Source organism: Symphalangus syndactylus, chromosome 14 (assembly GCF_028878055.3).
Source record: "Symphalangus syndactylus isolate Jambi chromosome 14, NHGRI_mSymSyn1-v2.1_pri, whole genome shotgun sequence".
Lineage (NCBI taxonomy): Eukaryota > Metazoa > Chordata > Mammalia > Primates > Hylobatidae > Symphalangus > Symphalangus syndactylus.
The window spans coordinates 107,059,673-107,072,127 of NC_072436.2; the positions used below are offsets into that span (position 1 = coordinate 107,059,673).

General features: G+C 42.4%; 1 protein-coding gene and 1 long non-coding RNA gene across 13 annotated transcripts in view; one reads left to right on the forward strand and one right to left on the reverse strand.

Moving 5' to 3' along the window:
- The window catches only part of GSPT1 (G1 to S phase transition 1), a 44,536-nt gene that overhangs the window by 25,678 nt on the left and 6,403 nt on the right, over positions 1-12,455 (forward strand). For all 12 annotated transcript variants that reach the window (XM_063618209.1, XM_063618208.1, XM_055243802.2 and 9 more), the window contains 5 exons: positions 2,704-2,884; positions 3,515-3,669; positions 3,835-3,975; positions 5,193-5,286; positions 7,382-7,462. In XM_063618209.1, coding sequence (XP_063474279.1) covers positions 2,704-2,884; positions 3,515-3,669; positions 3,835-3,975; positions 5,193-5,286; positions 7,382-7,462 — 652 coding nt within the window. The remainder of the gene's footprint in view (positions 1-2,703; positions 2,885-3,514; positions 3,670-3,834; positions 3,976-5,192; positions 5,287-7,381; positions 7,463-12,455) is intronic.
- Positions 1-12,455, reverse strand: part of LOC134732516 (uncharacterized) — a 61,702-nt gene that overhangs the window by 22,978 nt on the left and 26,269 nt on the right. The gene's annotated exons all lie outside the window — the stretch shown is intronic.

The window sequence follows — 12,455 nt, forward strand, 5'->3', positions numbered from 1 at the left end:
GTTATAAAAAATTGAGGACGTGCTGTGAAGTACAGATGATGAGGTAAGCTAAATTAATGCTTACTATTATGGATGGTTTGAATTTATATACATTTTTGCTTGGCAGTGTAATATTGAAGCAATTTTTAGCAAGTAACCATTGCTCCCACATGGTGCGTTAGTGGCTTTCACTTTTCAAAAATATCTGAGGACAGTTATTTTTTATTTTATTAAAAAGTTTTAGTCCTGGCGCAGTGGCTTACGCCTGTAATCCCAGCACTTTGGGAGGCCAAGATGGGTGGGTCACGAGGTCAGGAGATCGAGACCATCTTGGCTAACACAGTGAAACCCCGTCTCTACTAAAAATACAAAAAATTAGCCGGCCAAGGTGGCAGGCGCCTGTAGTCCAAGTTACTTGGGAGGCTGAGGCAGGAGAATGGCGTGAACCCAGGAGGTGGAGCTTGCAGTGAGGCGAGATTGCACCACTGCACTCCAGCCTGGGCAACAGTGAGGCTTCATGTCAAAAAAAAAAAAAATAACTTTTATTGGGCCAGGCGTGGTGACTCATGCCTGTAATCTCAGCACTTTGGGAGGCGAGGCAGTCAGATCACCTGAGGTCACGAGACCACCCTGGCCAACATGGTGAAACCCTGTCTCTACTAAAACTACAGAAATGGCCGGGTGCAGTGGCTCACGCCTGTAATCCCGGCGCTTTGGGAGGCCAAGGCAGGCGGATCACCTGAGGTCAGGAGTTCAAGACCAGCCTGACCAACATAGAGAAACCCTGTCTCTACTAAAAATACAAAATTAGCTGGGCATGGTTGCGCATGCTCTAATCCCAGCTACTGGGGAGAGGCTGAGGCAGGAGAATCACTTGAACCCGGGAGGCGGGGGTTGCGGTGAGCCAAGATCGTGCTGCTACACTCCAGCCTGGGCAACAAGAGCTAAACTCCGTCTCAAAAAATATATATACAAAAATTAGCCAGGTGTGGTGGTGGGCACCTGTAATCTCGGCTACCGTGGAGGCTGAGGCAGGAGAATAGCTGGAACCTGGGAAGCAGAGGTTGCAGTGAGCCGAGATGGTGCCACTGCACTCCAGCCTGGGCCAGAGGGAGACTCCGTCTCAAAAAAAAAAGGCGGCGGGGTGGGCCAGGCACGGCCTGGGCTCTGTCGCCCAGGCTGGAGTGTAGTGGCTCCATCTCCGCCCACTGCAAGCTCCACCTCCCGGGTTCACGCCATTCTCCTGCTTCAGCCTCCCAAGTAGCTGGAACTACAGGCGCCCGCCACCACGCCTGGCTAATTTTTTGTATTTTTAGTAGAGACAGGGTTTCACCATGTTAGCTAGGATGGTCTCAATCTCCTGACCTCGTGATCTGCCTGCCTCAGCCTCCTAGAATGCTGAGATTTATAGGCGTAAGCCACTGCGCCCATCCAAAAAAGTTTTATTATTACCCTTTGACTCTTAAGACAGCCATTATTTGTGTTGTATTTTGTGCCATGTGAGTATAAAAATGAAGTAATGAGGGAGCTCATTATCACTTAACACACAGTGATATTGGCATTTGTAGCTAGTCTTTCTGTGTATGTTGTCAACTTGTCATAAAGTTCTAGACTGTATAATTGACTGTTTATATAAAAGCTCTAAGGGTTTGAATCAAAATAATACATTCTTTAATTTTTTTTTTTTTTTTTTGAGACGGAGTCTCACTGTGTCACCAGGCTGGAGTGCAGTGGAGCGATCTCAGCTCACTGCAACCTCTGCCTCCTGGGTTCGAGCGATTCTCCTGCTTCGGCCTCCTGAGTAGCTGGGACTACAGGCTTGCACCACCATGCCCAGCTAATTTTTGTATTTTTAGTAGAGACGGGGTCTCACCATGTTGGCCAGGATGGTCTCAATCTCTTGACCTCGGGTGATCCGCCTGCCTTGGCCTCCCAAAGTACTGGGATTACAGGTATGAGCCACTGCACCCAGCCCTTTTTTTTTTTTTTTTTTTGGAAAGACAGAGTCTCCCTCTGTTGCCCAGCCTGGAGTGCAGTGGCACGATCTTGGCTCACTGCAACCTCTACCTCCCAGCTTCAAGCGATTCTCCTGCCTCAGCTTTTGAAATAGCTGTGACTACAGGTGTGCACCACTATGCCTAGTTTTTGTATTTTTAGTAGAGATGAGGTTTCGTCGTATTAGCCAGGCTAGTCTCGAACTCCTGACCTCAGGTGATTTGCCAGCCTTGGCCTCCCAAAGTGCTGGAATTACAGGCATGAGCCACTGCGCCCAGCCCTATTCTTTCAATTTCTTTGTTTTCTTTTTTTTTCTTTTGAGACAGAGCCTCACACTGTCGCCCAGGCTGGAGTGCAGTGGCATGATCTTGGCTCGCTGCAACCTCCGCCTCCTGGGTTCAAGTGATTCTCCTGCCTCAGCCTCCTAAGTAGGTGGGATTACAGGTGGGCGCCTCCACACACAGCTAATTTTTGTATTTTTAGTAGAGACAGGGCTTCACCATGTTGGTCAGGCTGGTCTCGAACCCCTGACCTTGTGATACGCCGCCTTGGCCTCCCAAAGTGCTCAGATTACAGGTGTGAGCCACCACACCCGGCTCAGTTTTCATTTCACCAACCTTCTTCACGATTTAGGTGTTGTGTGTCATCAATTATATCTTTAATGGTGAAGAATATCCTAAAAACTCTGATGCTCTTAGGAATATTATTCTTTTTTAAAAATTATTTCAGGTACTTGTCTTGGGCCTTAGACACAAATCAAGAAGAACGAGACAAGGGTAAAACAGTAGAAGTGGGTCGTGCCTATTTTGAAACTGAAAAGAAGCATTTCACAATTCTAGATGCCCCTGGCCACAAGAGTTTTGTCCCGAATATGATTGGTGGTGCCTCTCAAGCTGATTTGGCTGTGCTGGTAAGAAAGACATTTCCAGTCCATCTGCATATTTGTTAGTAGCCCCGCTTATATCTTTAAATTTGAATTTATCTTCTAGAAGCTCAAATTCAGGTTGCAGTGAAATATAATGATGTACACGGTCACAGTTTTCATCATACTAATCTCTTCAAGAAATCTTCAAAATTTGATTTACTTCTGAAAATACGTTTCACCTTTTCTCTCCTGTTGCTGTTATCTATTACCATGTCAGAAATTAGTCTCCATTAAATGCCAAGCCCACCATTAGGCACCATGGGTAAAAAATGAATAGGAAACCATCTGTTTCATACGGTCTTCAGTCATTTTGCACTTTTCACAATGTACTAGTAGTAGATCACAATTTTTTTTCCTTTGTAATTACAATAGCTAGAAAGTAAATGTTGGAATTTTAAAATATGCAGGTATACTAGATTTTGGGAATGTGGGGGATTGGAAGCATCTAGACATTGTTTGATTTGTGATATTCAAAAGCAGGTACGTCATAACTTGTTTGCTTCTGTTTTCTTGCAAAAAAAAAAAACTCTGATATGACTGAAAGGAAAGATGTTTTACTGCCATAAGGGTATGCCTGAAGGCATAGGAGTAAACTATTTCCTTTCTTGGAATTAGGTAATCTCAGCCAGGAAAGGAGAGTTTGAAACTGGATTTGAAAAAGGAGGACAGACAAGAGAACATGCAATGTTGGCAAAGACAGCAGGTGTAAAACACCTAATTGTGCTAATTAATAAGATGGATGATCCAACAGTAAATTGGAGCAACGAGAGGTGAGCGTAGATGTCTGGTATTTTATGTTAGTGGGATTAAGGATGGTTTTGTTACTGTACACCTTTTTCTCTTGGGTTTTTCTAAACCTTAATCTGTTTACTTAGGAAACTAGAGTTCTTGGTTTACATTATAATTGAGTTATTTTGGTTACATTATAATTGTAGATATGAAGAATGTAAAGAGAAACTAGTGCCATTTTTGAAAAAAGTTGGCTTCAATCCCAAAAAGGACATTCACTTTATGCCCTGCTCAGGGCTTACTGGAGCAAATCTCAAAGAGCAGTCAGATTTCTGTCCTTGGTACATGTAAGTAACTGTTTTTTCCTTTTTTAAAAAAGGAAAAGGATGTTATTACTTAAATTACTTATAAAGACATATGCTGAGTAACATGTTAACATGCTATTGAGCATATATCTTTATAAGTAATTTAAGAAAATATTAACTGTAACCTTGGCTTTAAAAATACTAAGATCTTTGCCCATTTTTAAACTGGGTTGTCATTTTGTTACTGAGTCCTAAGAGTTCTTTTTAATACTGGCTACCAGTCCCTTATCAGCTACAATATGATTATAGCAAGTATTTCCTCCCACTTTATGGATTGCCTTTTTTCACTTCTGGATGGTGTACTTTGAAGCACAAAAGGTTTTATTTTTGAAGTTTTTTACATTTAGGTATGTATTTTATTTTGAGTTAACTTTTGTGTAAGATGTAAGGTCTGTGTCTAGGTTCGTTTTGTTTTTGTATATTGTTTACATACAATTTGTTGAAAAGACTATTTTTTCATTGAATTGAATTGGCTCCCTCGTTGAAAATCAAATGACCATAAATACGAGTTTATTCTTGGACTCCATGTTTCTTTTTTGTTTGTTTGTTTTTTTGAAACAGGCTTTCACTCTCTTAACCAGGCTGGAGTGCAGTGGCATGATCTCGGCTCACTGCAACCTCTGCCTCCCAGCTCAAGAGATTCTCCCACCTCAGCCTCCCAAGTTGTAGGGACTGTAGGCTCATGCCACTGCACCTGGCTGATTTTTGTATTTTTAGTAGATACAGGGATTCACCATGTTGCCCAGGCTGGTGTCGAACTCCTGGACTCAAGAGCTGCACCTGCCTTTTGGCCTCCCAAAGTGCTGGGATTATAGGCATGAGCCACTGCACCCAGCCAATACTGTATGTTTAAAGGGGAAATTATTCTATAGAATCTTGGTTTCATAGCTGGAAAAGTCCATAAAAATTAAGTAATAGAGTATAGTCAATTTATTACATGTAGGCTATTTGCTATAAGATATTCTTCTAAATTTTAATAAGTTTATGAGGAAGCCTTATACTGAGCAGTTTTGTAATATTTTTAGTTTTCTGTGGAATAAGTGAGGTGAAATGGATAATAAATTGGTTGAATGGGAAGAATACATGAGTAGAATGAAAATATTATTATAACCTGTTTAAAGTTATAGTCATGTAACTTAACATTTTGATATTTATGTTGACTTTCTTTTCTTTAATGGATATTGTTGTTATGTTCTCAGTGGATTACCATTTATTCCATATCTGGATAATTTGCCAAACTTCAATAGATCAGTTGATGGACCAATCAGGCTGCCAATTGTGGATAAGTACAAGGTACCCAAAATGTGAAAGAAATTGGGTTTCCTGGGAGGTGAAATCATTGTGGTGCATTTTGTTTCTAATTATGAAAACTTTTTTCCTTTCTTTTCTTTTTTTTTTTTTTTTTTTTTGACAGAGTCTCGCACTCTGTCCCCCAGGCTGGAGTGCAGTGGTGCAAGCTCGGCTCACTACAAGCTCCGCCTCCCGGGTTCAGGTGATTCTCCTGCCTCAGCCTCCTGAGTAGCTGGAACTACAGGCCCCCGCCACCACGCCCAGCTAATTTTTTGTATTTTTAGTAGAGACGGGGTTTCAATGTGTTAGCCAGGATGGTCTCTATCTCCTGACCTTGTGATCCACCTGCCTTGGCCTCCCCAAGTGCTGGGATTACAGGCGTGAGCCACCGGCCTTCATCTTCTTTTTTTTTTTTGAGATGGAGTCTCACTGTGTCACCCAGGCTAGAGTGCAGTGGTGTGATGTCAGCTCACTGCAGCTTCTGCCTCCCAGGTTCAAGAGATTCTCCAGCCTCAGCCTCCTGAGTAGCTGGGACTACAGGCGTGTGCCACCGCATCCAGCTAATTGTTTTTTATATTTTTAGTAGAAACCGGTTTTCACCATGTTGGCCAGGCTGGTCTCGAACTCCTAACCTCAGGTGATCCGCCCGCCTTGGCTTTCCAAAGTGCTGGGATTACAGGCATGAGCCACCATGCCTGGTCCAAAAACTTTATTAACAACATAACATTGATGTCTTTTTCTTAATGGCTTTATATTAGTGGTATAGATAGTCCATAATTTATTCAACAAGTTTAGTTTATTTTAGCTGTTTCCCGATGAGCCAGGGATCATATCTCAGTGATAAACTCATAGATGTAACTGCTGGGCTGAAAGGATTTTCTCATTAAAGTTGATGCATATTGGTAAATAGCATCGCAAAAATACTGTGCTAACTTCTGTCACCACTAGCAGCATGAGTGTTAGTTTTACCACAGCCTCACCAGCACTGGATGTTCATCTTAAAAAAAATAAACTTCCTTGTTTTTAACTGGATTTCCAACTTGAATTTTTAAGTTTTGCAGTATCAATGTATGTAATGTTTTCCCCTCCTCAAATACATCATTCTTTAATTAGCTCCATTCTAAATTTCTTTAAGAAGTATTGTTTTTTCCAATTTTATATATGAGGAAACAGGCCTAGAGATCAGGAGAACCTGAATTTGTACAAACAGTTCAGATCTTCCAATATAAACTTCTGTGTTGTTTTCTGCACCTTTTTTTTTTTGAAATGGAGTCTCGCTCTTTCGCCAGGCTGGTGTGCAGTGGCATGATCTGGGCTCACTGCAACCTCTGCCTCCTAGGTTCAAACGATTCTCATGCCTTAGCCTCCCAAGTAGCTGGGATTAAGGCATGTACCACCACACCCAGCTAATTTTTGTATTTTTAGTAGAGACAAGGTTTCACCATGTTGGCCAGGATGGGCTCGATTTCCTGACCTTGTGATCCACCCGCTTCGGCCTCTCAAAAGTGCTAGGATTACAGGCGTGAGCCACTGAGCCCAGCCTTTTTTTTGAGACAGAGTCTTGCTCTGTCACCCAGGCTGGAGTCGAGTGGTTCATTCTCAGCTCACTGCAACCTCTGCCTCCTAAGTTCAGATGATTCTTCTGCTTCAGTCTCCCGAGTAGCTGGGATTATAGGCATTCCACCATGCCTGGCTTTTTTTGTTTTGTTTTGTTTTTTGTTTTTTTTTTTTTGTATTTTTAGTAGAGATGGGGTTTCGCCATATTGGCCAGGCTGGTCTCAAACTCCTGACCTCAGGTGGTCCGCCCCCCTCCACCTCCCAAAGTGTTGGGATTATAGGCTTGAGCCATCGCACCCAGCCTGTGCCGTATTTTCTTTTTAAATCATAGGCATACTGAATTATTAATATGATCATACATATGCTTATGACACAAATTATTATAGGGTATTTGTTACTGAGTTTAAGATGAATCTAAGCCTTCTACTTAAGCAAATGATTTTCCTTTATGAATAAGCAGTGTAGAATTTCACTTTGGGCTATTGAGCTGTTATACAGCACCAATAAGTCTGAAACTGGATTTTATTTTACATTTGATCAGGATATGGGCACTGTGGTCCTAGGAAAGCTGGAATCAGGATCTATTTGTAAAGGCCAGCAGCTTGTGATGATGCCAAACAAGGTAAGAATCGGTTATGCTGTTTCCCGTCTATTTATTGATTTTTTTTTTCTTTTTTTAAGAGAGAGGGTCTTGTTCTGTCACCGAGGCAGGAGTGCAGAGGCACAATCATAGCTTATTGCAGCCTCAAACTTTCAAGCAATCCTGCCACCTGAGCCTCCCAAGTAACTGGGACTATAGGCTTGTGCCACTCTGCCTGACTAATTTTTTCTTTTTTTTTTTAAATAAAAATTGAGATGGGGTCTCACTATGTTGACCAGACTAGTCTCTAACTCCTGGCCTCAAACAATCCTCCCATCTTGGCCTCCCAAAGTGCTAGGATTACAGCCATCATGCCTGGCCTCCTTTGTGTCATTTTTGACTGTTCAATTGCTGATATTTGCAGATAACCTGGGGTGGGGCTTCTCTAACAGCTCCTAAGATGTTGCTTATGCAGGACCACAGACTTGAGTCATCAGTACCTTCAGATGGGGATTTTGCTAGATTTCAGTGAATTTATTTATCATGCTAACTCCAGGCAGAGTAAATTAGAAAAAGAATCCATTATCAAATGTAATATTTAGACGTAATTGGCACCTTAAAAATTGTATTATCTGGCTTCTTGATGCCTTGTGCTATCAGGGAATCTGCCCCGATATTCACGTAGGTTCTTTTCTATTTTCCTTAAACGTCGGCCAGCTTGAGAAATAAAGGGACAGAGTACAAAAGAGAGAAATTTTAAAGCTGGGCGTCTGGGGGAGACATCACATGTTGGTAGGTTCCGTGATGCCCCACAAGCTGCAGAAACCAGCAGGTTTTTATTAGGGAGTTTCAAAAGGAGAGGGAGTGTGCAAATAGGTGTGGGTCACAGACATCAAGTACTTTACAAGGTAATAGAATATCACAAGGCAAATGGAGGCAAGGCGAGATCACAGGACCACAGGACCGAGGCAAAATTAAAATTGCTAATGAAGTTTCGGGCACCATTGTCATTGATAACATCTTATCAGGGTTTTGAGATCAACCGGTCTGACCAAAATTTATTAGGCAGGAATTTCCTCTTCCTAATAAGCCTGGGAGCGCTATGGGAGACTGGGGTCTATTTCACCCCCCCAGTCTCGACCATAAGAGACGGCCACGCCCAGGGGGGACAGTTCAGAGACCCACCCCCAGGTGCGCATTCCCTTTCTCAGGGATGTTCCTTGCTGAGAAAAAGAATTCAGCGATATTTCTCCCATTTGCTTTTGAAAGAAGAGAAATATGGCTCTGTTCCGCCTGGCTCACTGGTGGTCAGAGTTTAAGGTTATCTCTCTTGTTTCCTAGACATTGCTCTTATCCTGTTCTTTTTTCAAGGTGCCCAAATTTCATATTGCTCAAACACACATGCTGTACAATTTGTGCAGTTAATGCAATTGTTACAGGATCCTGAGGCGATATACATCCTCCTCAGCTGACAGGATTAAGAGATTAAAGTAAAGACAGGCATAGGAAATCACAAGGGTATTGATTGGGGAAGTGGTAAGTGTCCATGAAATCTTTACAATTTATGTTTAGAGATTGCAGTAAAGACAGGCATAAGAAATTATAAAAGTATTAATTTGGGGAACTAATAAATGTTCATGAAATCTTCACAATCCACGTTCTTCTGCCATGGCTTCACCGGTCCCTCCGTTTGGGGTCCCTGACTTCCCACAACATTGTGCATTGGCGATTAGAATATATTGTATCTTCTAAAATGTTTATATTTTAAAGCCTACTTTTTCCTATTATCTTTGCAACTTGAAGGCTAACATCTGAATGAAAATAATTCTCAGGTTGAGTTCTTAGTTGTTGCTGTTGTTGTTGTTTTGAGATGGAGTCTCACCCTGTCGCCCAGGCTGGAGTGCAGTGGTGCATTCTCAGCTCACTGCAACCTCTGCCTCCCGGGTAGCTGGGATTACAGGCATATCACCATATCTGGCTAATGTTTGTGGTTTTAGTGGAGACAGGGTTTCACCATGTTGGCCAGGCTGGTCTCGAACTCCTAACCTCGGGATTTGCCCTCCTGGGCCTCCCAAAGTGCTGGGATTACAGGCGTGAGCCACCACACCCAGCCCTTACTTACTCACTTTCGTCTGTGGAGTTGTCACAAAAATTATGGAGATGAGTCAGGCATGGTGGCTAACATCTAGCACTTTGGGAGTTCGAGGTGGACTGACTGCTTGAGCCCAGGAGTTGGAGACCACACTGGGCAACATAGGGAGACCCTGTCTCTATGAAAAATAAAATTAGCCACTTGTGGTGATATGTGCCTGTGGTCCCAGCTGTTTGGGAGGTTGAGGCAGGAGGATTGCTTGAGCCCAGGAAGTCAAGGTTGCTATGATGTATGAGCTCTGATCACACCACTGCACTCCAGGCTGGGCAACAGAGTGAGATCTTTTCTCAAAAAAAAAAAAAAAAAAAAAAAAAAGCTATGGAGGGATAAGGTAGCTTGGTGGTTGCAAGGGGCTGAAGGAGGGAAAGTAGGGAGTGACTGCTTAATGGGTATAGGATTTCCTTTTTCGGACAATAAAGTTTTAGAATTAGATAGTGGTATTGATTGTATAACATGGTGAATATACTAGATGGCACTGAATTGCAAAGTAAAATGGTTTAAAAGTTGAATGTTATTATTTATATTTTACCAGAACAGAAAAAGGTATGATTCTCTAAACATAAGTGAAGTTAATGCCCAGACATATTTGCAAGTGAGGGGCCTTAGTAACTAGTATAGAGAAAGTGGCTGTTCTCTGTGGAAGCCGTCACTTGCTACTAATCACTAGGCAGGTATAGAATGTCCTAGAGTTGAGCAAGCCTCAAAACTCACTTCAGTTTAGTCCTCCTGAATCTCAGTGGAACAGAGCTAGAATAGTTTAAAAGACATAGAGGCGGTGGTGGGTGGGCCACGCCTGTAATCCCAGCACTTTGGGAGGCCTAGGTGGGTGGATCACGAGGTCAGGAGTTCGAGACCAGCTTGGCCAACATAGTGAAACCCCGTCTCTACTAAAAATACAAAAAATTAGCCAAGTGTGTTGGCGGGTGGCTGTAATCCTAGCTACCCAGGAGGCTGAGACAGGAGAATTGCTTGAATCCAGGAGGCAGAGGTTGCAGCGAGCTGAGATGACACCACTGCACACCAGCACGGGTGACAGTGCGAGACTCTGTCTCAAATTTATCAAATAAAAAAGAGGCCAGACTTTTACAATAAAAAATTCATGGGGTTGGCAACCTACGGAATGAGAGAAAACATTTGCCAGTCATATATCTGAATACGGGGTTCATATCTAGAATATATGAAGAACTCCTCCAAGTCAACAAAAAACCTAAACAACCCAATTCAAAAATGGGCAAAGGACTGCAATAGACATTTTTCCAAAGAAGACGTACAAACAGCGAAAAAGTACATGAAAAGATGCTTAGCACCGCTAACCATTAGGGAAATAAAAATCAAATCCACAGGGCTGGACATGGTGGCTTACGCCTATAATCCCTGCACTTTGGGAGAAGCTGAGGCAGGAGGATCACTTGAGTTTTGAGACCAGGCTGGATCTCCCACTATGTGTGAGATCCCATCTCAATTAAAAACTTTTTTTGGAAAACAAAGTAACGTGTTGGCAAGGATGTGGAGAATTTGGAACCTTGTGCACTGTTGGTAATGTAAGATTGTGCCAAGTGCTGTGAAAAAATATAGCAGTTCCTCAAAAAATTAAACAGATTTCCCACATAATCCAGCAATACTATTTCTGAGTATATATGCAAAAGAGTTGAAAGCAGAGTCTCATATCTGTATAAACATGTTCATAGATGCATTATTCACAGTAGCCAGAAGGTGGAAGCAACCCTGGTGTCCATAAAGGATGAATGGATAAAGAAAGCATGTTACATATATGTAATAGAATATTGCACAGCCTTAAAAAGGAAGTTCTGACACAGGCCACAACATGAATGAACCTTGATGACATTATGCTATATGAAATAAAACAGTCACAAAAAGACAAATACTGTATGATTCTACTTAAATGAGCTACCTGGAATAGTCACATTTGTCAACTGAAAGTAGGATGGTGGTTGCCAGGGTTTGGGGGAATGGGGAGTTTCAGTTTTGCAAGACAACAAGATTTCAGAGTTCTAAATATTGGTTGTACAATATTTTAAATATATTTAATACTAGTGAAATGTATACCTAAAATGGTTATGATGGTAAATTTTGTTACATATATTTTACCACAGTAAGTAATTAATGGGTTAAATTAAAAATTGGTTATTTTTTACTTTGATATTTTATGAAACTGTTCTGAGATACAGATTGTTTTTTGTTTTTTTGGTTTTTTTTTTGAGACGGAGTCTCGCTCTGTAGCCCATGCTGGAGTGCAGTGGCGCGATCTCGGCTCACTGCGACCTCCACCTCCCGGGTCCCAGTTCAAGCAATGCTCCTGCCTCAGCCTCCCGAGTAGCTGGGATTACAGGAACGTGCCACCATGCCCAGCTCATTTTTGTATTTTTAGTAGAGACATGGTTTCTCCATGTTGGCCAGGCTGATCTTGAACTTCTGACCTCGTGATCCACCTGCCTTGGCCTCCCAAAGTGCTGGGATTACAGGCATGAGCCACTGCGCCCAGCCGATACAGATTGTGTTTTAGGTGAGTGACTTCTAAACTCTTGTTTCTTTCTTTCTTTCTTTTTTTTTTTTTTTTTCCTTTGAGATGGAGTCTCCTTCTGTGGCCCAGGCTGGAGTGCAGTGGCATCATCTCAGCTCACTGCAAACTCTGCCTCCAGGGTTCAAGCAATTCTCTGCCTCAGCCTCCCAAGTAGCTGGGATTACAGGTGCCCGCCACCACACCTGGCTAATTTTTGTATTTTTAGTAGAGACGGGGTTTCACCATCTTGCTAGGCTGGCCTTGAACTCCTGACCTTGTGATCCACCTGCCTTGGCCTCCCAAAGTGCTGGGATTACAGGTGTGAGCCACTGCACCTGGCCCTTTTTTTTTTTTTTTTTTTT